General features: G+C 60.1%; 1 protein-coding gene across 3 annotated transcripts in view; it reads right to left on the reverse strand.

Moving 5' to 3' along the window:
* Positions 1 to 14,990, reverse strand: part of LOC140119695 (transcription termination factor 2-like) — a 38,691-nt gene extending 23,701 nt beyond the window's left edge. The window contains exons 1-5 of one of the 3 annotated variants that reach the window (XM_072139004.1): positions 14,471 to 14,990; positions 5,866 to 5,914; positions 5,666 to 5,777; positions 5,503 to 5,586; positions 5,374 to 5,437 (exon numbers count right to left, since the gene is read on the reverse strand). In XM_072139004.1, coding sequence (XP_071995105.1) covers positions 5,374 to 5,437; positions 5,503 to 5,586; positions 5,666 to 5,777; positions 5,866 to 5,893 — 288 coding nt within the window. In that variant the 5' untranslated portion in view covers positions 5,894 to 5,914; positions 14,471 to 14,990. The remainder of the gene's footprint in view (positions 1 to 5,373; positions 5,438 to 5,502; positions 5,587 to 5,665; positions 5,778 to 5,865; positions 5,915 to 14,470) is intronic. The other 2 variants (XM_072139005.1, XM_072139006.1) reach the window with 2 other exon arrangements.
* Between the last annotated feature and the right edge of the window lie 8,850 nt (positions 14,991 to 23,840).

A 23,840-nucleotide genomic window follows, 5' to 3' on the forward strand; every position in this document is an offset into this window, starting at 1 on the left:
GTCGAGGCTCCTCCTCTTCCCGTGTGTGTGTGTCGAGGCTCCTCCTCTTCCCGTGTGTGTGTGTGTGCCGAGGCTCCTCCTCTTCCCGTGTGTGTGTGTGTGTGTGTGTGTGCCGAGGCTCCTCCTCTTCCCGTGTGTGTTGAGGCTCCTCCTCTTCCCGTGTGTGTGTGTGGAGGCTCCTCCTCTTCCCGTGTGTGTGTGTGGAGGCTCCTCCTCTTCCCGTGTGTGGGTGTGGTGACTCCTCCTCTTCCCGTGTGTGTGTGTTGAGGCTCCTCCTCTTCCCTTGTGTGGGTGTGGTGACTCCTCCTCTTCCCGTGTGTGTGTGTTGAGGCTCCTCCTCTTCCCGTGTGTGTTGAGGCTCCTCCTCTTCCCGTGTGTGTGTGTGGAGGCTCCTCCTCTTCCCGTGTGTGTGTGTGGAGGCTCCTCCTCTTCCCGTGTGTGGGTGTGGTGACTCCTCCTCTTCCCGTGTGTGTGTGTTGAGGCTCCTCCTCTTCCCTTGTGTGGGTGTGGTGACTCCTCCTCTTCCCGTGTGTGTGTGTTGAGGCTCCTCCTCTTCCCGTGTGTGTGTGTCGAGGCTCCTCCTCTTCCCGTGTGTGTGTGTGTGTCGAGGCTCCTCCTCTTCCCGTGTGTGTGTGTGTGTCGAGGCTCCTCCTCTTCCCGTGTGTGTGTGTGTGTCGAGGCTCCTCCTCTTCCCGTGTGTGTGTGTGTGTCGAGGCTCCTCCTCTTCCCGTGTGTGTGTGTGTGTCGAGGCTCCTCCTCTTCCCGTGTGTGTGTGTGTGTCGAGGCTCCTCCTCTTCCCGTGTGTGTGTGTGTGTGTCGAGGCTCCTCCTCTTCCCGTGTGTGTGTGTGTGTGTGTGTGTGTGTCGAGGCTCCTCCTCTTCCCGTGTGTGTGTGTGTGTGTGTGTGTGTGTCGAGGCTCCTCCTCTTCCCGTGTGTGTGTGTGTGTGTGTGTGTGTGTCGAGGCTCCTCCTCTTCCCGTGTGTGTGTGTGTGTGTGTCGAGGCTCCTCCTCTTCCCGTGTGTGTGTGTGTGTGTGTCGAGGCTCCTCCTCTTCCCGTGTGTGTGTGTGTGTGTGTGTCGAGGCTCCTCCTCTTCCCGTGTGTGTGTGTGTGTGTGTGTCGAGGCTCCTCCTCTTCCCGTGTGTGTGTGTGTGTGTGTGTCGAGGCTCCTCCTCTTCCCGTGTGTGTGTGTGTGTGTGTGTCGAGGCTCCTCCTCTTCCCGTGTGTGTGTGTGTGTGTGTGTCGAGGCTCCTCCTCTTCCCGTGTGTGTGTGTGTGTGTGTGTCGAGGCTCCTCCTCTTCCCGTGTGTGTGTGTGTGTGTGTCGAGGCTCCTCCTCTTCCCGTGTGTGTGTGTGTGTGTGTCGAGGCTCCTCCTCTTCCCGTGTGTGTGTGTGTGTCGAGGCTCCTCCTCTTCCCGTGTGTGTGTGTGTGTCGAGGCTCCTCCTCTTCCCGTGTGTGTGTGTGTGTCGAGGCTCCTCCTCTTCCCGTGTGTGTGTGTGTGTCGAGGCTCCTCCTCTTCCCGTGTGTGTGTGTGTGTGCCGAGGCTCCTCCTCTTCCCGTGTGTGTGTGTGTGTGTGCCGAGGCTCCTCCTCTTCCCGTGTGTGTGTGTGTGTGTGCCGAGGCTCCTCCTCTTCCCGTGTGTGTGTGTGTGCCGAGGCTCCTCCTCTTCCCGTGTGTGTGTGCCGAGGCTCCTCCTCTTCCCGTGTGTGTGTGCCGAGGCTCCTCCTCTTCCCGTGTGTGTGTGTGTGTGCCGAGGCTCCTCCTCTTCCCGTGTGTGTGTGTGTGTGCCGAGGCTCCTCCTCTTCCCGTGTGTGTGTGTGTGTGTGTGCCGAGGCTCCTCCTCTTCCCGTGTGTGTGTGTGTGCCGAGGCTCCTCCTCTTCCCGTGTGTGTGTGTGTGCCGAGGCTCCTCCTCTTCCCGTGTGTGTGTGTGTGCCGAGGCTCCTCCTCTTCCCGTGTGTGTGTGTGTGCCGAGGCTCCTCCTCTTCCCGTGTGTGTGTGTGTGTGTGCCGAGGCTCCTCCTCTTCCCGTGTGTGTGTGTGTGTGCCGAGGCTCCTCCTCTTCCCGTGTGTGTGTGTGCCGAGGCTCCTCCTCTTCCCGTGTGTGTGTGTGTGCCGAGGCTCCTCCTCTTCCCGTGTGTGTTGAGGCTCCTCCTCTTCCCGTGTGTGTGCGTGGAGGCTCCTCCTCTTCCCGTATGTGTGTGTGGAGGCTCCTCCTCCTGTGTGTGGGTGTGGTGACTCCTCCTCTTCCCGTTTGTGTGTGTTGAGGCTCCTCCTCTTCCCGTGTGTGTGTGTTGAGGCTCCTCCTCTTCCCGTGTGTGTGTGTTGAGGCTCCTCCTCTTCCCGTGTGTGTGTGTTGAGGCTCCTCCTCTTCCCGTGTGTGTGTGTGTGGAGGCTCCTCCTCTTCCCGTGTGTGTGTGTGTGTGGTGACTCCTCCTCCTCCCGTGTGTGTGTGTGTGTGTGTGTGTGGTGACTCCTCCTCCTCCTGTGTGTGTGTGTGGTGACTCCTCCTTTTCCCGTGTGTGTGTGTGTGTGTGGAGGCTCCTCCTCTTCCCGTGTGTGTGTGTGTGGAGGCTCCTCCTCTTCCCGTGTGTGTGTGTCGAGGCTCCTCCTCTTCCCGTGTGTGTGTGTCGAGGCTCCTCCTCTTCCCGTGTGTGTGTGTCGAGGCTCCTCCTCTTCCTGTGTGTGTGTGTGTCGAGGCTCCTCCTCTTCCTGTGTGTGTGTGTGTGTCGAGGCTCCTCCTCTTCCTGTGTGTGTGTGTGTGTGTGTGGAGGCTCCTCTTCCCGTGTGTGTGTGGAGGCTCCTCCTCTTCCCGTGTGTGTGTGGTGACTCCTCCTCCTCCTGTGTGTGTGTGTGTGGTGACTCCTCCTCCTCCTGTGTGTGTGTGTGTGGTGACTCCTCCTCCTCCTGTGTGTGTGTTTGTGGTGACTCCTCCTCCTCCTGTGTGTGTGTGGTGACTCCTCCTCCTCCTGTGTGTGTGTGGTGACTACTCCTCCTCCTCCTGTGTGTGTGTGGTGACTACTCCTCCTCCTCCTGTGTGTGTGTGTGTGTGTGTGTGGTGAGTCCTCCTCCTCCTGTGTGTGTGTGTGTGGTGAGTCCTCCTCCCCCTGTGTGTGTGTGTTTGGTGACTCCTCCTCCTTCTGTATGTGTGTGTGTGTGTGGTGACTCCTCCTCCTCCTGTGTGTGTGTGTGTGTGTGTGTGGTGACTCCTCCTCCTCCTGTGTGTGTGTGTGTGGTGACTACTCCTCCTCCTCCTGTGTGTGTGTGTGTGTGTGTGTGTGTGTGTGTGTGTGGTGAGTCCTCCTCCTCCTGTGTGTGTGTGTGTGTGTGTGTGTGTGGTGACTCCTCCTCCTCCTGTGTGTGTGTGTGTGTGGTGACTCCTCCTCCTCCTGTGTGTGTGTGTGTGTGTGGTGACTCCTCCTCCTCCTGTGTGTGTGTGTGTGTGTGTGGTGACTCCTCCTCCTCCTGTGTGTGTGTGTGTGTGTGGTGACTCCTCCTCCTCCTGTGTGTGTGTGTGTGTGTGTGGTGACTCCTCCTCCTCCTGTGTGTGTGTGTGTGGTGACTCCTCCTCCTCGTGTGTGTGTGTGTGTGTGTGGTGACTCCTCCTCCTCCTGTGTGTGTGTGTGTGTGGTGACTCCTCCTCCTCCTGTGTGTGTGTGTGTGTGGTGACTCCTCCTCCTCCTGTGTGTGTGTGTGTGTGTGGTGACTCCTCCTCCTCCTGTGTGTGTGTGTGTGTGTGTGTGTGGTGACTCCTCCTCCTCCTGTGTGTGTGTGTGTGTGTGTGGTGACTCCTCCTCCTCCTGTGTGTGTGTGTGTGTGTGTGGTGACTCCTCCTCCTCCTGTGTGTGTGTGTGTGTGGCGACTCCTCCTCCTCCTGTGTGTGTGTGTGTGTGGCGACTCCTCCTCCTCCTGTGTGTGTGTGTGTGTGGTGACTCCTCCTCCTCCTGTGTGTGTGTGTGTGTGGTGACTCCTCCTCCTCCTGTGTGTGTGTGTGTGTGGTGACTCCTCCTCCTCCTGTGTGTGTGTGTGGTGACTCCTCCTCCTCCTGTGTGTGTGTGGTGACTCCTCCTCCTCCTGTGTGTGTGTGGTGACTCCTCCTCCTCCTGTGTGTGTGTGGTGACTCCTCCTCCTCCTGTGTGTGTGTGGTGACTCCTCCTCCTCCTGTGTGTGTGTGGTGACTCCTCCTCCTCCTGTGTGTGTGTGGTGACTCCTCCTCCTCCTGTGTGTGTGTGGTGACTCCTCCTCCTCCTGTGTGTGTGTGGTGACTCCTCCTCCTCCTGTGTGTGTGTGGTGACTCCTCCTCCTCCTGTGTGTGTGTGGTGACTCCTCCTCCTCCTGTGTGTGTGTGGTGACTCCTCCTCCTCCTGTGTGTGTGTGGTGACTCCTCCTCCTCCTGTGTGTGTGTGGTGACTCCTCCTCCTCCTGTGTGTGTGTGGTGACTCCTCCTCCTCCTGTGTGTGTGTGGTGACTCCTCCTCCTCCTGTGTGTGTGTGGTGACTCCTCCTCCTCCTGTGTGTGTGTGGTGACTCCTCCTCCTCCTGTGTGTGTGTGGTGACTCCTCCTCCTCCTGTGTGTGTGTGGTGACTCCTCCTCCTCCTGTGTGTGTGTGGTGACTCCTCCTCCTCCTGTGTGTGTGTGGTGACTCCTCCTGTGTGTGTGTGTGTGGTGACTCCTCCTGTGTGTGTGTGTGTGTGTGTGTGGTGACTCCTCCTGTGTGTGTGTGTGTGTGTGTGGTGACTCCTCCTCCTCCTGTGTGTGTGTGTGGTGACTCCTCCTCCTCCTGTGTGTGTGTTGACTCCTCCTCCTGTGTGTGTGTGTGTGTGTGTGGTGACTCCTCCTCCTCCTCCTCCTGTGTGTGTGTGGTGACTCCTCCTCCTCCTGTGTCTGTGTATACATAACACTGGCTGCAGAGAGCACAGAGCACAGCAGTGTGAGGTCTGATTACACATCTCTCCTGGGACAGTACATAACACTGGCTGCAGAGAGCACAGAGCACAGCAGTGTGAGGTCTGATTACACATCTCTCCTGGGACAGTACATAACACTGGCTGCAGAGAGCACAGAGCACAGCAGTGTGAGGTCTGATTACACATCTCTCCAGGGACAATACATAACACTGGCTGCAGAGAGCACAGAGCACAGCAGTGTGAGGTCTGATTACACATCTCTCCAGGGACAATACATAACACTGGCTGCAGAGAGCACAGAGCACAGCAGTGTGAGGTCTGATTACACATCTCTCCAGGGACAATACATAACACTGGCTGCACAGAGCACAGAGCACAGCAGTGTGAGGTCTGATTACACATCTCTCCAGGGACAGTACATAACACTGGCTGCACAGAGCACAGCAGTGTGAGGACACTGGTGGTAGTTACCTCTTTCCAGGGGACGCTGCCACAGAACTTCTTCCCATCACTGTTGATGCAGCGATAATACAACCTGCAGAGACACAGATGTCACTATGGTGACCGGTGACCCCCAGACCAGCAGGAGGCCCCCCTCACCTGTAGGCCCCGGAGTCCTGCTTCACCAGCGCCTGCAGGTCCAGCGCAGCGTCCTCATGGAGCAGACAGTGTGATGGAGGCAGACTGGACGGGACACGGATTACAGGATTAGTCCAGGGCCGGAACCCTCCAGCAGGGACCCCCAGCCGTGACAGACACTTACTCAGTGGGCCGGCTGAACGCACAGCCCAGGCCGTGATTGGCCGGACAGACGTAGAAGCTCCGCCCCTTGTTGGGCCCCTCACGTGTCCCCGTCTTAAGTAAACACACGACACCTGGAGACAGGAAGTGCAGAGCGTGACACGGCGGCAGTCACATGACTCACAGGGCGGGGCGGGGGAGGGGCCAGGACACGCTACTTACCGTGATCCGGGCACCGAACCTTCTCCATGACCTATTAACCAGGAACGACCTGCCGAGAGGAAACACAAAGGTCACCGGAGGGGGAGGAGCCGCAACACACAGGAAGAGGAGGAGCCCCGACACACACACACACAGGAAGAGGAGGAGCCCCGACACACACGCACAGGAAGAGGAGGAGCCCCGACACACACACACGCACACACACACAGGAGGAGCCCCGACACACACACACACACACACACAGGAGGCGCCCCAACACACACACAGGAAGAGGAGGAGCCCCGACACACACACACACACACAGGAAGAGGAGGAGCCCCGACACACACACACACACAGGAAGAGGAGGAGCCCCGACACACACACGAAGAGGAGGAGCCCCGACACACACACACACACACAGGAAGAGGAGGAGCCCCGACACACACACACACACACAGGAAGAGGAGGAGCCCCGACACACACACACACACGAAGAGGAGGAGCCCCGACACACACACACAGGAAGAGGAGGAGCCCCGACACACACACACACACACACACACACACACACACACACACAGGAAGAGGAGGAGCCCCGACACACACACACACACACACACAGGAAGAGGAGGAGCCCCGACACACACACACACACAGGAAGAGGAGGAGCCCCGACACACACACAGGAAGAGGAGGAGCCCCGACACACACACACAGGAAGAGGAGGAGCCCCGACACACACACACAGGAAGAGGAGGAGCCCCGACACACACACACAGGAAGAGGAGGAGCCCCGACACACACACACACACACACACACAGGAAGAGGAGGAGCCCCGACAAACACACACACACAGGGCGAGGAGGAGCCCCGACACACACACACAGGGCGAGGAGGAGCCCCGACACACACACACACACACACACACACAGGGCGAGGAGGAGCCCCGACACACACACACACACACACACAGGGCGAGGAGGAGCCCCGACACACACACACACACACAGGGCGAGGAGGAGCCCCGACACACACACACACAGGGCGAGGAGGAGCCCCGACACACACACACACACACACACACACACACACACACACACACACACACACAGGGCGAGGAGGAGCCCCGACACACACACACACACATACACACAGGGCGAGGAGAAGCCCCGACACACACACACACACATACACACAGGGCGAGGAGGAGCCCCGACACACACACACACACACACACACACACACACACACAGGGGGAGGAGGAGCCCCGACACACACACACACAGGGCGAGGAGGAGCCCCGACACACACACACACAGGGCGAGGAGGAGCCCCGACACAGACACACACAGGAGGAACCCCCGACACACACACACACACACACACAGGGCGAGGAGGAGCCCCGACACACACACACACACACAGGGCGAGGAGGAGCCCCGACACACACACACACACAGGGCGAGGAGGAGCCCCGACACACACACACAGGGCGAGGAGGAGCCCCGACACACACAGGGCGAGGAGGAGCCCCGACACACACAGGGCGAGGAGGAGCCCCGACACACACAGGGCGAGGAGGAGCCCCGACACACACAGGGCGAGGAGGAGCCCCGACACACACAGGGCGAGGAGGAGCCCCGACACACACAGGGCGAGGAGGAGCCCCGACACACACAGGGCGAGGAGGAGCCCCGACACACACAGGGCGAGGAGGAGCCCCGACACACACAGGGCGAGGAGGAGCCCCGACACACACAGGGCGAGGAGGAGCCCCGACACACACAGGGCGAGGAGGAGCCCCGACACACACAGGGCGAGGAGGAGCCCCGACACACACAGGGCGAGGAGGAGCCCCGACACACACAGGGCGAGGAGGAGCCCCGACACACACACACACAGGGCGAGGAGGAGCCCCGACACACACACACACACATGGCGAGGAGGAGCCCCGACACACACACACACACACATGGCGAGGAGGAGCCCCGACACACACACACACACACACAGGGCGAGGAGGAGCCCCGACACACACACACACACACACAGGGCGAGGAGGAGCCCCGACACACACAGGGCGAGGAGGAGCCCCGACACACACACACACACACAGGGCGAGGAGGAGCCCCGACACACACACACACACACAGGGCGAGGAGGAGCCCCGACACACACACACACACACGGAGAGGAGGAGCCCCGACACACACATACAGGAGGAGGAGGAGGAGTCACCACACACACACACAGGAGGAGGAGGAGTCACCACACACACACACAGGAGGAGGAGGAGGAGGAGGAGTCACCACACACACACACAGGAGGAGGAGGAGGAGGAGGAGGAGTCACCACACACACAGGAGGAGGAGGAGGAGGAGTCACCCCACACACACAGGAGGAGGAGGAGTCACCACACACACAGGAGGAGGAGTCACCACACACACAGGAGGAGGAGGAGTCACCACACACACACACACACACACAGGAGGAGTCACCACACACACACACACACACACACAGGAGGAGTCACCACACACACACACACACACACACACACACAGGAGGAGTCACCACACACACAGGAGGAGGAGGAGGAGTCACCACACACACACACACAGGAGGAGGAGTCACCACACACACAGCAGGAGGAGGAGTCACCACACACACAGGAGGAGGAGGAGTCACCACACACACAGGAGGAGGAGGAGTCACCACACACACAGGAGGAGGAGGAGTCACCACACACACAGGAGGAGGAGGAGGAGTCACCACACACACACAGGAGGAGGAGGAGTCACCACACACACACAGGAGGAGGAGGAGTCACCACACACACAGGAGGAGGAGGAGTCACCACACACACACACGAGGAGGAGGAGTCACCACACACACACACGAGGAGGAGGAGTCACGACACACACACACACAGGAGGAGGAGGAGTCACCACACACACACAGGAGGAGGAGGAGTCACCACACACACACAGGAGGAGGAGGAGTCACCACACACACACACAGGAGGAGGAGGAGTCACCACACACACACACAGGAGGAGGAGGAGTCACCACACACACACAGGAGGAGGAGGAGTCACCACACACACACAGGAGGAGTAGGAGCACTCACCACACACACACAGCAGGAGTAGGAGCACTCACCACACACACACAGCAGGAGTAGGAGCACTCACCACACACACACAGCAGGAGTAGGAGCACTCACCACACACACACACACAGGAGGAGGAGTAGGAGTCACCACACACACATACACAGGAGGAGGAGGAGTCACCACACACACACAGGAGGAGGAGGAGGAGGAGGAGTCACCACACACAGGAGGAGGAGGAGGAGTCACCACACACAGGAGGAGGAGGAGTCACCACACACACACACACATAGGAGGAGGAAGAGTCACCACACACACACACAGGAGGAGGAAGAGTCACCACACACACACACAGGAGGAGGAAGAGTCACCACACACACACAGGAGGAGGAAGAGTCACCACACACACACACACATAGGAGGAGGAAGAGTCACCACACACTCACACAGGAGGAGGAGGAGTCACCACACACACACACACAGGAGGAGGAGGAGTCACCACACACACACACACAGGAGGAGGAAGAGTCACCACACACTCACACAGGAGGAGGAAGAGTCACCACACACACACAGGAGGAGGAGGAGGAGGAGTCACCACACACACACAGGAGGAGGAGGAGTCACCACACACACACACAGGAGGAGGAGGAGTCACCACACACACACAGGAGGAGGAGGAGTCACCACACACACACAGGAGGAGTAGGAGCACTCACCACACACACACAGCAGGAGTAGGAGTCACCACACACACACAGGAGGAGGAGCACTCACCACACACACACAGGAGGAGGAGGAGGAGTCACCACACACAGGAGGAGGAGGAGTCACCACACACACACACAGGAGGAGGAAGAGTCACCACACACACACACAGGAGGAGGAAGAGTCACCACACACACACAGGAGGAGGAAGAGTCACCACACACACACACAGGAGGAGGAGGAGTCACCACACACACACAGGAGGAGGAGGAGTCACCACACACACACACAGGAGGAGGAGGAGTCACCACACACACACAGGAGGAGGAAGAGTCACCACACACTCACACAGGAGGAGGAAGAGTCACCACACACTCACACAGGAGGAGGAAGAGTCACCACACACACACACACATAGGAGGAGGAAGAGTCACCACACACACACACACATAGGAGGAGGAAGAGTCACCACACACACACACAGGAGGAGGAAGAGTCACCACACACTCACACAGGAGGAGGAAGAGTCACCACACACTCACACAGGAGGAGGAAGAGTCACCACACACACACACAGGAGGAGGAGGAGTCACCACACACACACACAGGAGGAGGAGGAGGAGTCACCACACACACACACAGGAGGAGGAGGAGGAGTCACCACACACACACACACACACAGGAGGAGGAGGAGTCACCACACACACACACAGGAGGAGGAGTCACCACACACACACACAGGAGGAGGAGGAGTCACCACACACACACACACACAGGAGGAGGAGGAGTCACCACACACACACACACACAGGAGGAGGAGGAGTCACCACACACACACACACACAGGAGGAGGAGGAGTCACCACACACACACACAGGAGGAGGAGGAGTCACCACACACACACACAGGAGGAGGAAGAGTCACCACACACTCACACAGGAGGAGGAAGAGTCACCACACACACACACAGGAGGAGGAGGAGTCACCACACACACACACAGGAGGAGGAGGAGGAGTCACCACACACACACACAGGAGGAGGAGGAGGAGTCACCACACACACACACACACACAGGAGGAGGAGGAGTCACCACACACACACACAGGAGGAGGAGTCACCACACACACACACAGGAGGAGGAGGAGTCACCACACACACACACACACAGGAGGAGGAGGAGTCACCACACACACACACACACAGGAGGAGGAGGAGTCACCACACACACACACACAGGAGGAGGAGGAGTCACCACACACACACACAGGAGGAGGAGGAGTCACCACACACACACACAGGAGGAGGAGGAGTCACCACACACACACACAGGAGGAGGAGGAGTCACCACACACACACACAGGAGGAGGAGGAGTCACCACACACACAGGAGGAGGAGGAGTCACCACACACACACACACACAGGAGGAGGAGGAGTCACCACACACACACACACACACACACAGGAGGAGGAGGAGTCACCACACACACACACACAGGAGGAGGAGTCACCACACACACACACACACAGGAGGAGGAGTCACCACACACACACACAGGAGGAGGAGGAGTCACCACACACACACAGGAGGAGGAGGAGTCACCACACACACACACAGGAGGAGGAGGAGTCACCACACACACACACAGGAGGAGGAGGAGTCACCACACACATACACAGGAGGAGGAGGAGTCACCACACACACACACAGGAGGAGGAGGAGTCACCACACACACACACAGGAGGAGGAGGAGTCACCACACACACACACAGGAGGAGGAGGAGTCACCACACACACACACAGGAGGAGGAGGAGTCACCACACACACAGGAGGAGGAGGAGTCACCACACACACACACACAGGAGGAGGAGGAGTCACCACACACACAGGAGGAGGAGGAGTCACCACACACAGGAGGAGGAGGAGTCACCACACACAGGAGGAGGAGGAGTCACCACACACACGAGGAGGAGGAGTCACCACACACACGAGGAGGAGGAGTCACCACACACACGAGGAGGAGGAGTCACCACACACACGAGGAGGAGGAGTCACCACACACACGAGGAGGAGGAGTCACCACACACACACACACACACACACACACAGGAGGAGGAGGAGGAGTCACCACACACACACACACACACACAGGAGGAGGAGGAGTCACCACACACACACAGCAGGAGTAGGAGCACTCACCACACACACACACACAGGAGGAGGAGGAGGAGTCACCACACACACACACAGGAGGAGGAGTAGGAGTCACCACACACACATACACAGGAGGAGGAGGAGTCACCACACACACACACACACAGGAGGAGGAGTCACCACACACAGGAGGAGGAGGAGGAGGAAGAGTCACCACACACACACACAGGAGGAGGAGGAGTCACCACACACACAGGAGGAGGAGGAGTCACCACACACACGAGGAGGAGGAGGAGTCACCACACACACGAGGAGGAGGAGTCACCACACACACGAGGAGGAGGAGTCACCACACACACGAGGAGGAGGAGTCACCACACACACAAAACACACACAGGAGGAGGAAGAGTCACCACACACACACACACAGGAGGAGGAGGAGTCACCACACACACACACAGGAGGAGGAGGAGTCACCACACACACACACACAGGAGGAGGAGTCACCCCACACACACACAGGAGGAGGAGGAGTCACCACACACACACACAGGAGGAGGAGGAGTCACCACACACACACACACAGGAGGAGGAGGAGTCACCACACACACACAGGAGGAGGAGGAGGAGTCACCACACACACACAGGAGGAGGAGGAGTCACCACACACACACAGGAGGAGGAGGAGGAGTCACCACACACACACAGGAGGAGGAGGAGGAGTCACCACACACACACAGGAGGAGGAGGAGGAGTCACCACACACACACACAGGAGGAGGAGGAGTCACCACACACACACACAGGAGGAGGAGGAGTCACCACACACACACGAGGAGGAGGAGTCACCACACACACGAGGAGGAGGAGTCACCACACACACACAGGAGGAGTCACCACACACACAGGAGGAGGAGGAGTCACCACACACACACACACAGGAGGAGGAGGAGTCACCACACACACACAGGAGGAGTCACCACACACACAGGAGGAGGAGGAGTCACCACACACACACACACAGGAGGAGGAGGAGTCACCACACACACACACACACAGGAGGAGGAGGAGTCACCACACACACATACAGGAGGAGGAGGAGTCACCACACACACATACAGGAGGAGGAGGAGTCACCACACACACATACAGGAGGAGGAGGAGTCACCACACACACACACACACACGAGGAGGAGGAGTCACCACACACACACAGGAGGAGGAGGAGTCACCACACACACAGGAGGAGGAGGAGTCACCACACACACACAGGAGGAGGAGGAGTCACCACACACACACACACAGGAGGAGGAGGAGTCACCACACACACACAGGAGGAGGAGGAGTCACCACACACACACAGGAGGAGGAGGAGTCACCACACACACACAGGAGGAGGAGGAGTCACCACACACACACACACACAGGAGGAGGAGTCACCACACACACACAGGAGGAGGAGTCACCACACACACACAGGAGGAGGAGTCACCACACACACACAGGAGGAGGAGTCACCACACACACACAGGAGGAGGAGGAGTCACCACACACACACAGGAGGAGGAGGAGTCACCACACACACACAGGAGGAGGAGGAGTCACCACACACACACAGGAGGAGGAGGAGTCACCACACACACACAGGAGGAGGAGGAGTCACCACACACACACAGGAGGAGGAGGAGTCACCACACACACACAGGAGGAGGAGGAGTCACCACACACACAGGAGGAGGAGGAGTCACCACACACACAGGAGGAGGAGGAGTCACCACACACACACACAGGAGGAGGAGTCACCACACACACACAGGAGGAGGAGGAGTCACCACACACACACAGGAGGAGGAGGAGTCACCACACACACAGGAGGAGGAGGAGTCACCACACACACACAGGAGGAGGAGGAGTCACCACACACACACAGGAGGAGGAGGAGTCACCACACACACAGGAGGAGGAGGAGTCACCACACACACAGGAGGAGGAGGAGTCACCACACACACACAGGAGGAGGAGGAGTCACCACACACACAGGAGGAGGAGGAGTCACCACACACACAGGAGGAGGAGGAGTCACCACACACACAGGAGGAGGAGGAGTCACCACACACACACAGGAGGAGGAGGAGTCACCACACACACAGGAGGAGGAGTCACCACACACACAGGAGGAGGAGGAGTCACCACAAACACACAGGAGGAGGAGGAGTCACCACAAACACACAGGAGGAGGAGGAGTCACCACACACACAGGAGGAGGAGGAGTCACCACACACACAGGAGGAGGAGGAGTCACCACACACACAGGAGGAGGAGGAGTCACCACACACACAGGAGGAGGAGGAGTCACCACACACACAGGAGGAGGAGGAGTCACCACACACACAGGAGGAGGAGGAGTCACCACACACACAGGAGGAGGAGGATTCACCACACACACAGGAGGAGGAGGAGTCACCACACACACAGGAGGAGGAGGAGTCACCACGCCCGGAGCTCACAGAGGGGCGGGGCCATCGCTCTGGTCACGTGACATGTCGCTCTGTCTCAGCCTTGACCTGAGCGGCTCTGTGTTCGGGCTCCTGTCAGTGACTCCGGGCTGTGGCCTCCGCTCTCTCCCGGGCCACGGACAGTCGGTCTCACCTTACAGACTCTTCTCCGCTCCACCAGCCGCTGCTACAACGTCTCCCGGCACAGTACTGACGTCACCAAACCACCGCCCAATCACCTTACAGAGCGCACACGTGTCACGGATTTTGAATCTTTGTGGCGGCTTTATAAGGGGAGGAGCCATGTCCCGCGTGCTTCACATGTCAAGAAACCACTGAGCGCATGCGCTAACTGCTCATCCCTTCCCCGGAGCAACGGATTGGTCGCTCGGTGTGATTGACACGTGGCTGGGTGAATCAGCGGGGCCGGGCACTAGAGATCGCGGAGGCTTAATGTCTGTCTCGAGGAGGTCTCCATTTTTGGTTGGTCTTCAGCAGCATAATAGTAACGCGGCCTTCAAGAAAATGGCGCCTGTGTGGCGGCAATCGGGTCTGACTGTTCAGCCGCCTTCCTGTCAGTGCAGCGCTGCTGGGTGATGTGCCATTCAGGGCATTGGGAAAGCGGAGTTACCGCGTCACAATATTCCTGATGTAAGGAGTCGGGGAGGAGCAGGGGTCGTATTCCTGATGTAAGGAGTCGGGGAGGAGCAGGGGTCGTATTCCTGATGTAAGGAGTCGGGGAGGAGCAGGGGTCTTACTCCTGATGTAAGGAGTCGGGGAGGAGCAGGGGTTGTACTCCTGATGTAAGGAGTCGGGGAGGAGCAGGGGTTGTACTCCTGATGTAAGGAGTCGGGGAGGAGCAGGGGTTGTACTCCTGATGTAAGGAGTCGGGGAGGAGCAGGGGTCGTACTCCTGATGTAAGGAGTCGGGGAGGAGCAGGGGTCGTACTCCTGATGTAAGGAGTTGGGGAGGGGTCGTACTCCTGATGTAAGGAGTCGGGGAGGAGCAGGGGCGTATTCCTGATGTAAGGAGTCGGGGAGGAGCAGGGGTCGTATTCCTCATGTAAGGAGTCGGGGAGGAGCAGGGGTCGTATTCCTCATGTAAGGAGTCGGGGAGGAGCAGGGGTCGTACTCCTGATGTAAGGAGTCGGGGAGGAGCAGGGGTCGTATTCCTGATGTAAGGAGTCGGGGAGGAGCAGGGGTCGTATTCCTGATGTAAGGAGTCGGGGAGGAGCAGGGGTCGTATTCCTGATGTAAGGAGTCGGGGAGGAGCAGGGGTCGTATTCCTGATGTGGTAGGATCAATCAGACGACCTTGGGTTATAGTACCCTAGGGCAGGGGTGGCACGTGGAGCCCTGTCTGTGGGCCCCCATCACTCGGGATCTTCATGGATTCCCAGACGGCCCGGGACTTTCTGCGCTCAGCGCTGCCGGACACTGCAGGAGGAATGGGAAGGTCCGGGCAGCTCCAGGCCTGAAGACTCCTCCTATTGGGGGAATGTGTCGCTGTTCGGAGAAGCGAGCGAGGAGTTACCGCAGACACTTATATGTGGACACTTTGGGCACTCCGCGCCATAGGTTCGCCATCACTGCCCCAGGGGGTCTGGAAAATAAACAGTAAAAAAATCTCAAACCTGTTGGGTCCCAATGTCAGATCTTTCAATATCTAATAACCGTTTAACCCCTTATTGGAAAATAGCGCCCAAAGTCTAACATTTATTTTATATTTTGGAAAATACAAAATATTTTTTGAAAAAATGATTAAAAGTCTGTACAATCCTCAAAATGTTATCAATGAAAACTTCATCATAAGTGGCAGAAGATGACCCCTCCCCCAGCTCCGGGCACCGGAAATGTATGAAGACATTATAAAACCTTCTATAAATCTGGTCTCGCCGTCATGGCACCGACCCACAGAATAACGGAGACGTCACGTGGGCGCACAGTGATAGCCGTAACATCTGGAGGTAGTGCCTCATACTCCCAGCAGGGGGCAGCAGCTTATCACAGAGAAGTTTAAAGAGGAAATTAGTTTGTTCCTCATTTCTTTCTTTTAAGATCAAAGTCCAGGGGCGCCGCTCACCAGTGACCCGATACTACCAGGAACAGTAGTGCCCTCCCCTGCCTAACCCTACTATATGGAGAGCAAGGGGTCCGGCGAGGTCTACCTCCCCCTCCTATATTGGGAGCGAGGTCTCCCTCCTCTACCTCCCCCTCCTATATTGGGAGTGAGGTCTCCCTCCTCTACCTCCCCCTCCTATATGTGGAGCGAGGTCTCCCTCCTCTGCCTCCCCCTCCTGTATCGGGAGCGAGGTCTCCCTCCTCTGCCTCCCCCTCCTATATTGGGAGCGAGGTCTCCCTCCTCTACCTCCCCCTCCTATATTGGGAGCGAGGTCTCCCTCCTCTACCTCCCCCTCCTGTATCAGGAGCGAGGTCTCCCTCCTCTGCCTCCCCCTCCTGTATCAGGAGCGAGGTCTCCCTCCTCCGCCTCCCCCTCCTGTATCGGGAGCGAGGTCTCCCTGCTCTACCTCCCCCTCCTGTATCGGGAGCGAGGTCTCCCTCCTCTACCTCCCCCTCCTATATTGGGAGCGAGGTCTCCCTCCTCTACCTCCCCCTCCTGTATGGGGAGCGAGGTCTCCCTCCTCTACCTCCCCCTCCTGTATCAGGAGCGAGGTCTCCCTCCTCTGCCTCCCCCTCCTGTATCAGGAGCGAGGTCTCCCTCCTCTGCCTCCCCCTCCTGTATCGGGAGCGAGGTCTCCCTCCTCTGCCTCCCCCTCCTGTATCGGGAGCGAGGTCTCCCTCCTCTGCCTCCCCCTCCTGTATCGGGAGCGAGGTCTCCCTCCTCTACCTCCCCCTCCTGTATCGGGAGTGAGGTCTCCCTCCTCTACCTCCCCCTCCTGTATCGGGAGGGAGGTCTCCCTCCTCTGCCTCCCCCTCCTGTATCGGGAGCGAGGTCTCCCTCCTCTACCTCCCCCTCCTGTATCGGGAGCGAGGTCTCCCTCCTCTGCCTCCCCCTCCTGTATCGGGAGCGAGGTCTCCCTCCTCTGCCTCCCCCTCCTGTATCGGGAGCGAGGTCTCCCTCCTCTGCCTCCCCCTCCTGTATCGGGAGCGAGGTCTCCCTCCTCTACCTCCCCCTCCTGTATCGGGAGCGAGGTCTCCCTGCTCTACCTCCCCCTCCTATATCGGGAGCGAGGTCTCCCTCCTCTACCTCCCCCTCCTGTATCGGGAGCGAGGTCTCCCTCCTCCGCCTCCCCCTCCTATATCGGGAGCGAGGTCTCCCTCCTCTACCTCCCCCTCCTATATGGGGAGCGAGGTCTCCCTCCTCTGCCTCCCCCTCCTGTATCGGGAGCGAGGTCTCCCTCCTCTGCCTCCCCCTCCTGTATCGGGAGCGAGGTCTCCCTCCTCCGCCTCCCCCTCCTGTATCGGGAGCGAGGTCTCCCTCCTCCGCCTCCCCCTCCTGTATCGGGAGCGAGGTCTCCCTCCTCTGCCTCCCCCTCCTGTATCGGGAGCGAGGTCTCCCTCCTCTACCTCCCCCTCCTGTATCGGGAGCGAGGTCTCCCTCCTCTACCTCCCCCTCCTGTATCGGGAGCGAGGTCTCCCTCCTCTACCTCCCCCTCCTGTATCGGGAGCGAGGTCTCCCTCCTCTGCCTCCCCCTCCTGTATCGGGAGCAAGGTCTCCCTCCTCTGCCTCCCCCTCCTGTATCGGGAGCGAGGTCTACCTCCCCCTCCTGTATCGGGAGCGAGGTCTCCCTCCTCTACCTCCCCCTCCTGTATCGGGAGCGAGGTCTCCCTCCTCTACCTCCCCCTCCTGTATCAGGAGCGAGGTCTCCCTCCTCTGCCTCCCCCTCCTGTATCAGGAGCGAGGTCTCCCTCCTCTACCTCCCCCTCCTGTATCGGGAGCGAGGTCTCCCTCCTCTGCCTCCCCCTCCTGTATCGGGAGCGAGGTCTCCCTCCTCTGCCTCCCCCTCCTGTATCGGGAGCGAGGTCTCCCTCCTCTGCCTCCCCCTCCTATATCGGGAGCGAGGTCTCCCTCCTCTACCTCCCCCTCCTATATCGGGAGCGAGGTCTCCCTCCTCTACCTCCCCCTCCTGTATCAGGAGCGAGGTCTCCCTCCTCTACCTCCCCCTCCTATATTGGGAGCGAGGTCTCCCTCCTCTACCTCCCCCTCCTATATCGGAAGCGAGGTCTCCCTCCTCTGCCTCCCCCTCCTGTATCGGGAGCGAGGTCTCCCTCCTCTGCCTCCCCCTCCTATATCGGGAGCGAGGTCTCCCTCCTCTACCTCCCCCTCCTATATCGGGAGCGAGGTCTCCCTCCTCTGCCTCCCCCTCCTGTATCGGGAGCGAGGTCTCCCTCCTCTGCCTCCCCCTCCTGTATCGGGAGCGAGGTCTCCCTGCTCTACCTCCCCCTCCTGTATCGGGAGCGAGGTCTCCCTCCTCTACCTCCCCCTCCTATATCGGGAGCGAGGTCTCCCTCCTCTACCTCCCCCTCCTGTATCGGGAGCGAGGTCTCCCTCCTCTGCCTCCCCCTCCTGTATCGGGAGCGAGGTCTCCCTCCTCTACCTCCCCCTCCTGTATCGGGAGCGAGGTCTCCCTCCTCTACCTCCCCCTCCTGTATCGGGAGCGAGGTCTCCCTCCTCTACCTCCCCCTCCTGTATCGGGAGCGAGGTCTCCCTCCTCTACCTCCCCCTCCTGTATCGGGAGCGAGGTCTCCCTCCTCTACCTCCCCCTCCTGTATCGGGAGCGAGGTCTCCCTCCTCCGCCTCCCCCTCCTGTATCGGGAGCGAGGTCTCCCTCCTCTACCTCCCCCTCCTTTATCGGGAGCGAGGTCTCCCTCCTCCGCCTCCCCCTCCTATATGGGGAGCGAGGTCTCCCTCCTCTACCTCCCCCTCCTGTATCGGGAGCAAGGTCTCCCTCCTCTACCTCCCCCTCCTGTATCGGGAGCGAGGTCTCCCTCCTCTGCCTCCCCCTCCTATATGGGGAGCGAGGTCTCCCTCCTCTACCTCCCCCTCCTTTATCGGGAGCGAGGTCTCCCTCCTCCGCCTCCCCCTCCTGTATCGGGAGCGAGGTCTCCCTCCTCTGCCTCCCCCTCCTGTATCGGGAGCGAGGTCTCCCTCCTCTGCCTCCCCCTCCTGTATCGGGAGCGAGGTCTCCCTCCTCTGCCTCCCCCTCCTGTATCGGGAGCGAGGTCTCCCTCCTCTGCCTCCCCCTCCTATATGGGGAGCGAGGTCTCCCTCCTCTGCCTCCCCCTCCTGTATCGGGAGCGAGGTCTCCCTCCTCTACCTCCCCCTCCTATATCGGGAGCGAGGTCTCCCTCCTCTACCTCCCCCTCCTATATCGGGAGCGAGGTCTCCCTCCTCTGCCTCCCCCTTCCCGTATCGGGAGCGAGTTCTCCCTCCTCTACCTCCCCCTCCTATATCGGAAGCGAGGTCTCCCTCCTCCGCCTCCCCCTCCTGTATCGGGAGCGAGGTCTCCCTCCTCCGCCTCCCCCTCCTGTATCGGGAGCGAGGTCTCCCTCCTCTACCTCCCCCTCCTGTATCGGGAGCGAGGTCTCCCTCCTCCGCCTCCCCCTCCTGTATCGGGAGCGAGGTCTCCCTCCTCTGCCTCCCCCTGCTATATCGGGAGCGAGGTCTCCCTCCTCTACCTCCCCCTCCTATATCGGAAGCGAGGTCTCCCTCCTCTACCTCCCCCTCCTATATCGGGAGCGAGGTCTCCCTCCTCTACCTCCCCCTCCTGTATCGGGAGCGAGGTCTCCCTCCTCTACCTCCCCCTCCTGTATCGGGAGCGAGGTCTCCCTCCTCCGCCTCCCCCTCCTGTATCGGGAGCGAGGTCTCCCTCCTCTGCCTCCCCCTGCTATATCGGGAGCGAGGTCTCCCTCCTCTACCTCCCCCTCCTATATCGGAAGCGAGGTCTCCCTCCTCTACCTCCCCCTCCTGTATCGGGAGCGAGGTCTCCCTCCTCTGCCTCCCCCTCCTATATCGGGAGCGAGGTCTCCCTCCTCCGCCTCCCCCTCCTGTATCGGGAGCGAGGTCTCCCTCCTCCGCCTCCCCCTCCTGTATCGGGAGCGAGGTCTCCCTCCTCTACCTCCCCCTCCTATATGGGGAGCGAGGTCTCCCTCCTCTACCTCCCCCTCCTGTATCGGGAGCGAGGTCTCCCTCCTCTACCTCCCCCTCCTGTATCGGGAGCGAGGTCTCCCTCCTCTACCTCCCCCTCCTATATGGGGAGCGAGGTCTCCCTCCTCTACCTCCCCCTCCTGTATCGGGAGCGAGGTCTCCCTCCTCTACCTCCCCCTCCTGTATCGGGAGCGAGGTCTCCCTCCTCCGCCTCCCCCTCCTATATCGGGAGCGAGGTCTCCCTCCTCCGCCTCCCCCTCCTGTATCGGGAGTGATAGCACCCATTCTCTATCTGGATTGTCCTCTTACCACCCACTTCTTCCTCGCCCTCTGATACCAGGAGTGATGCCCTCATACTCTGCCTCGCCGCCAAACTCTAACCTCGGCCACCCAATAAGGAGTCATGGTGCCCTACTCTACCTCGCCTCCGATACTAAGAAGGACGGTGCCTCACCTCTACCTCACCCTCCAATTCTAGGAGCGATGAACCCCGCTCATCTTCTGAACTCTTCCTCTGATGCCAGGAGCGGGGGCGCTATCCTCTGACCTTTAGTCCCGATGCCAGGAGCGGGGGCGCCATCCTCTGACCTTTAGCCCTGATGCCAGGAGTGGGGGCGCCATCCTCTGACCTTTAGTCCTGATGCCAGGAGCGGGGGCGCCATCCTCTGACCTTTAGTCCTGATGCCAGGAGCGGGGGCGCCATCCTCTGACCTTTAGTCCTGATGCCAGGAGCGGGGGCGCCATCCTCTGACCTTTAGTCCTGATGCCAGGAGCGGGGGCGCCATCCTCTGACCTTTAGTCCTGATGCCAGGAGCGGGGGCGCCATCCTCTGACCTTTAGTCCTGATGCCAGGAGCGGGGGCGCCATCCTCTGACCTTTAGTCCTGATGCCAGGAGCGGGGGCGCCATCCTCTGACCTTTAGTCCCGATGCCAGGAGCGGGGGCGCCATCCTCTGACCTTTAGTCCTGATGCCAGGAGCGGGGGCGCCATCCTCTGACCTTTAGTCCTGATGCCAGGAGTGGGGGCGCCATCCTCTGACCTTTAGTCCCGATGCCAGGAGCGGGGGCGCCATCCTCTGACCTTTAGTCCTGATGCCAGGAGCGATGGCGCCATCCTCTGACCTTTAGTCCCGATGCCAGGAGCGGGGGCGCCATCCTCTGACCTTTAGTCCTGATGCCAGGAGCGGGGGCGCCATCCTCTGACCTTTAGTCCCGATGCCAGGAGCGATGGCGCCATCCTCTGACCTTTAGTCCTGATGCCAGGAGCAGGGGCGCCATCCTCTGACCTTAAGTCCCGATGCCAGGAGCGGGGGCGCCATCCTCTGACCTTAAGTCCCGATGCCAGGAGCGATGGCGCCATCCTCTGACCTTTAGTCCCGATGCCAGGAGCGATGGCGCCATCCTCTGACCTTTAGTCCTGATGCCAGGAGTGGGGGCGCCATCCTCTGACCTTTAGTCCTGATGCCAGGAGCGGGGGCGCCATCCTCTGACCTTTAGTCCCGATGCCAGGAGCGGGGGCGCCATCCTCTGACCTTTAGTCCTGATGCCAGGAGCGGGGTCGCCATCCTCTGACCTTTAGTCCTGATGCCAGGAGTGGGGGCGCCATCCTCTGACCTTTAGTCCCGATGCCAGGAGTGGGGGCGCCATCCTCTGACCTTTAGTCCCGATGCCAGGAGCGGGGGCGCCATCCTCTGACCTTTAGTCCTGATGCCAGGAGTGGGGGCGCCATCCTCTGACCTTTAGTCCTGATGCCAGGAGTGGGGGCGCCATCCTCTGACCTTTAGTCCTGATGCCAGGAGCGGGGGCGCCATCCTCTGACCTTTAGTCCCGATGCCAGGAGCGGGGGCGCCATCCTCTGACCTTTAGTCCCGATGCCAGGAGCGGGGGCGCCATCCTCTGACCTTTAGTCCTGATGCCAGGAGCGGGGGCGCCATCCTCTGACCTTTAGTCCTGATGCCAGGAGCGGGGGCGCCATCCTCTGACCTTTAGTCCTGATGCCAGGAGCGGGGACGCCATCCTCTGACCTTTAGTCCCGATGCCAGGAGCGGGGTCGCCGTCCTCTGACCTTTAGTCCCGATGCCAGGAGCGGGGGCACTGTCCTCTGACCTTTAGTCCTGATGCCAGGAGCAGGGGCGCCATCCTCTGACCTTTAGTCCCGATGCCAGGAGCGGGGGCGCCATCCTCTGACCTTTAGTCCTGATGCCAGGAGCGGGGGCGCCATCCTCTGACCTTTAGTCCCGATGCCAGGAGCGGGGGCGCCATCCTCTGACCTTTAGTCCTGATGCCAGGAGCGGGGGCGCCATCCTCTGACCTTTAGTCCCGATGCCAGGAGCGGGGGCGCCATCCTCTGACCTTTAGTCCTGATGCCAGGAGTGGGGGCGCCATCCTCTGACCTTTAGTCCTGATGCCAGGAGCGGGGGCGCCATCCTCTGACCTTTAGTCCCGATGCCAGGAGCGGGGGCGCCATCCTCTGACCTTTAGTCCCGATGCCAGGAGCGGGGGCGCCATCCTCTGACCTTTAGTCCTGATGCCAGGAGCGGGGGCGCCATCCTCTGACCTTTAGTCCTGATGCCAGGAGCGGGGGCGCCATCCTCTGACCTTTAGTCCTGATGCCAGGAGCGGGGGCGCCATCCTCTGACCTTTAGTCCCGATGCCAGGAGCGGGGTCGCCGTCCTCTGACCTTTAGTCCCGATGCCAGGAGCGGGGGCACTGTCCTCTGACCTTTAGTCCTGATGCCAGGAGCAGGGGCGCCATCCTCTGACCTTTAGTCCCGATGCCAGGAGCGGGGGCGCCATCCTCTGACCTTTAGTCCTGATGCCAGGAGCGGGGGCGCCATCCTCTGACCTTTAGTCCCGATGCCAGGAGCGGGGGCGCCATCCTCTGACCTTTAGTCCTGATGCCAGGAGCGGGGGCGCCATCCTCTGACCTTTAGTCCTGATGCCAGGAGCGGGGGCGCCATCCTCTGACCTTTAGTCCCGATGCCAGGAGCGGGGGCGCCATCCTCTGACCTTTAGTCCCGATGCCAGGAGCGGGGGCGCCATCCTCTGACCTTTAGTCCTGATGCCAGGAGCGGGGGCGCCATCCTCTGACCTTTAGTCCTGATGCCAGGAGCGGGGGCGCCATTCTCTGACCTTTAGTCCCGATGCCAGGAGCGGGGGCGCCATCCTCTGACCTTTAGTCCCGATGCCAGGAGCGGGGGCGCCATCCTCTGACCTTTAGTCCCGATGCCAGGAGCGGGGGCGCCATCCTCTGACCTTTAGTCCTGATGCCAGGAGTGGGGGCGCCATCCTCTGACCTTTAGTCCCGATGCCAGGAGCGGGGGCGCCATCCTCTGACCTTTAGTCCCGATGCCAGGAGCGGGGGCGCCATCCTCTGACCTTTAGTCCTGATGCCAGGAGCGGGGGCGCCATCCTCTGAC

This window comes from Engystomops pustulosus, chromosome 2 (genome assembly GCF_040894005.1).
Source record: "Engystomops pustulosus chromosome 2, aEngPut4.maternal, whole genome shotgun sequence".
Taxonomy (NCBI): Eukaryota; Metazoa; Chordata; class Amphibia; order Anura; family Leptodactylidae; genus Engystomops; species Engystomops pustulosus.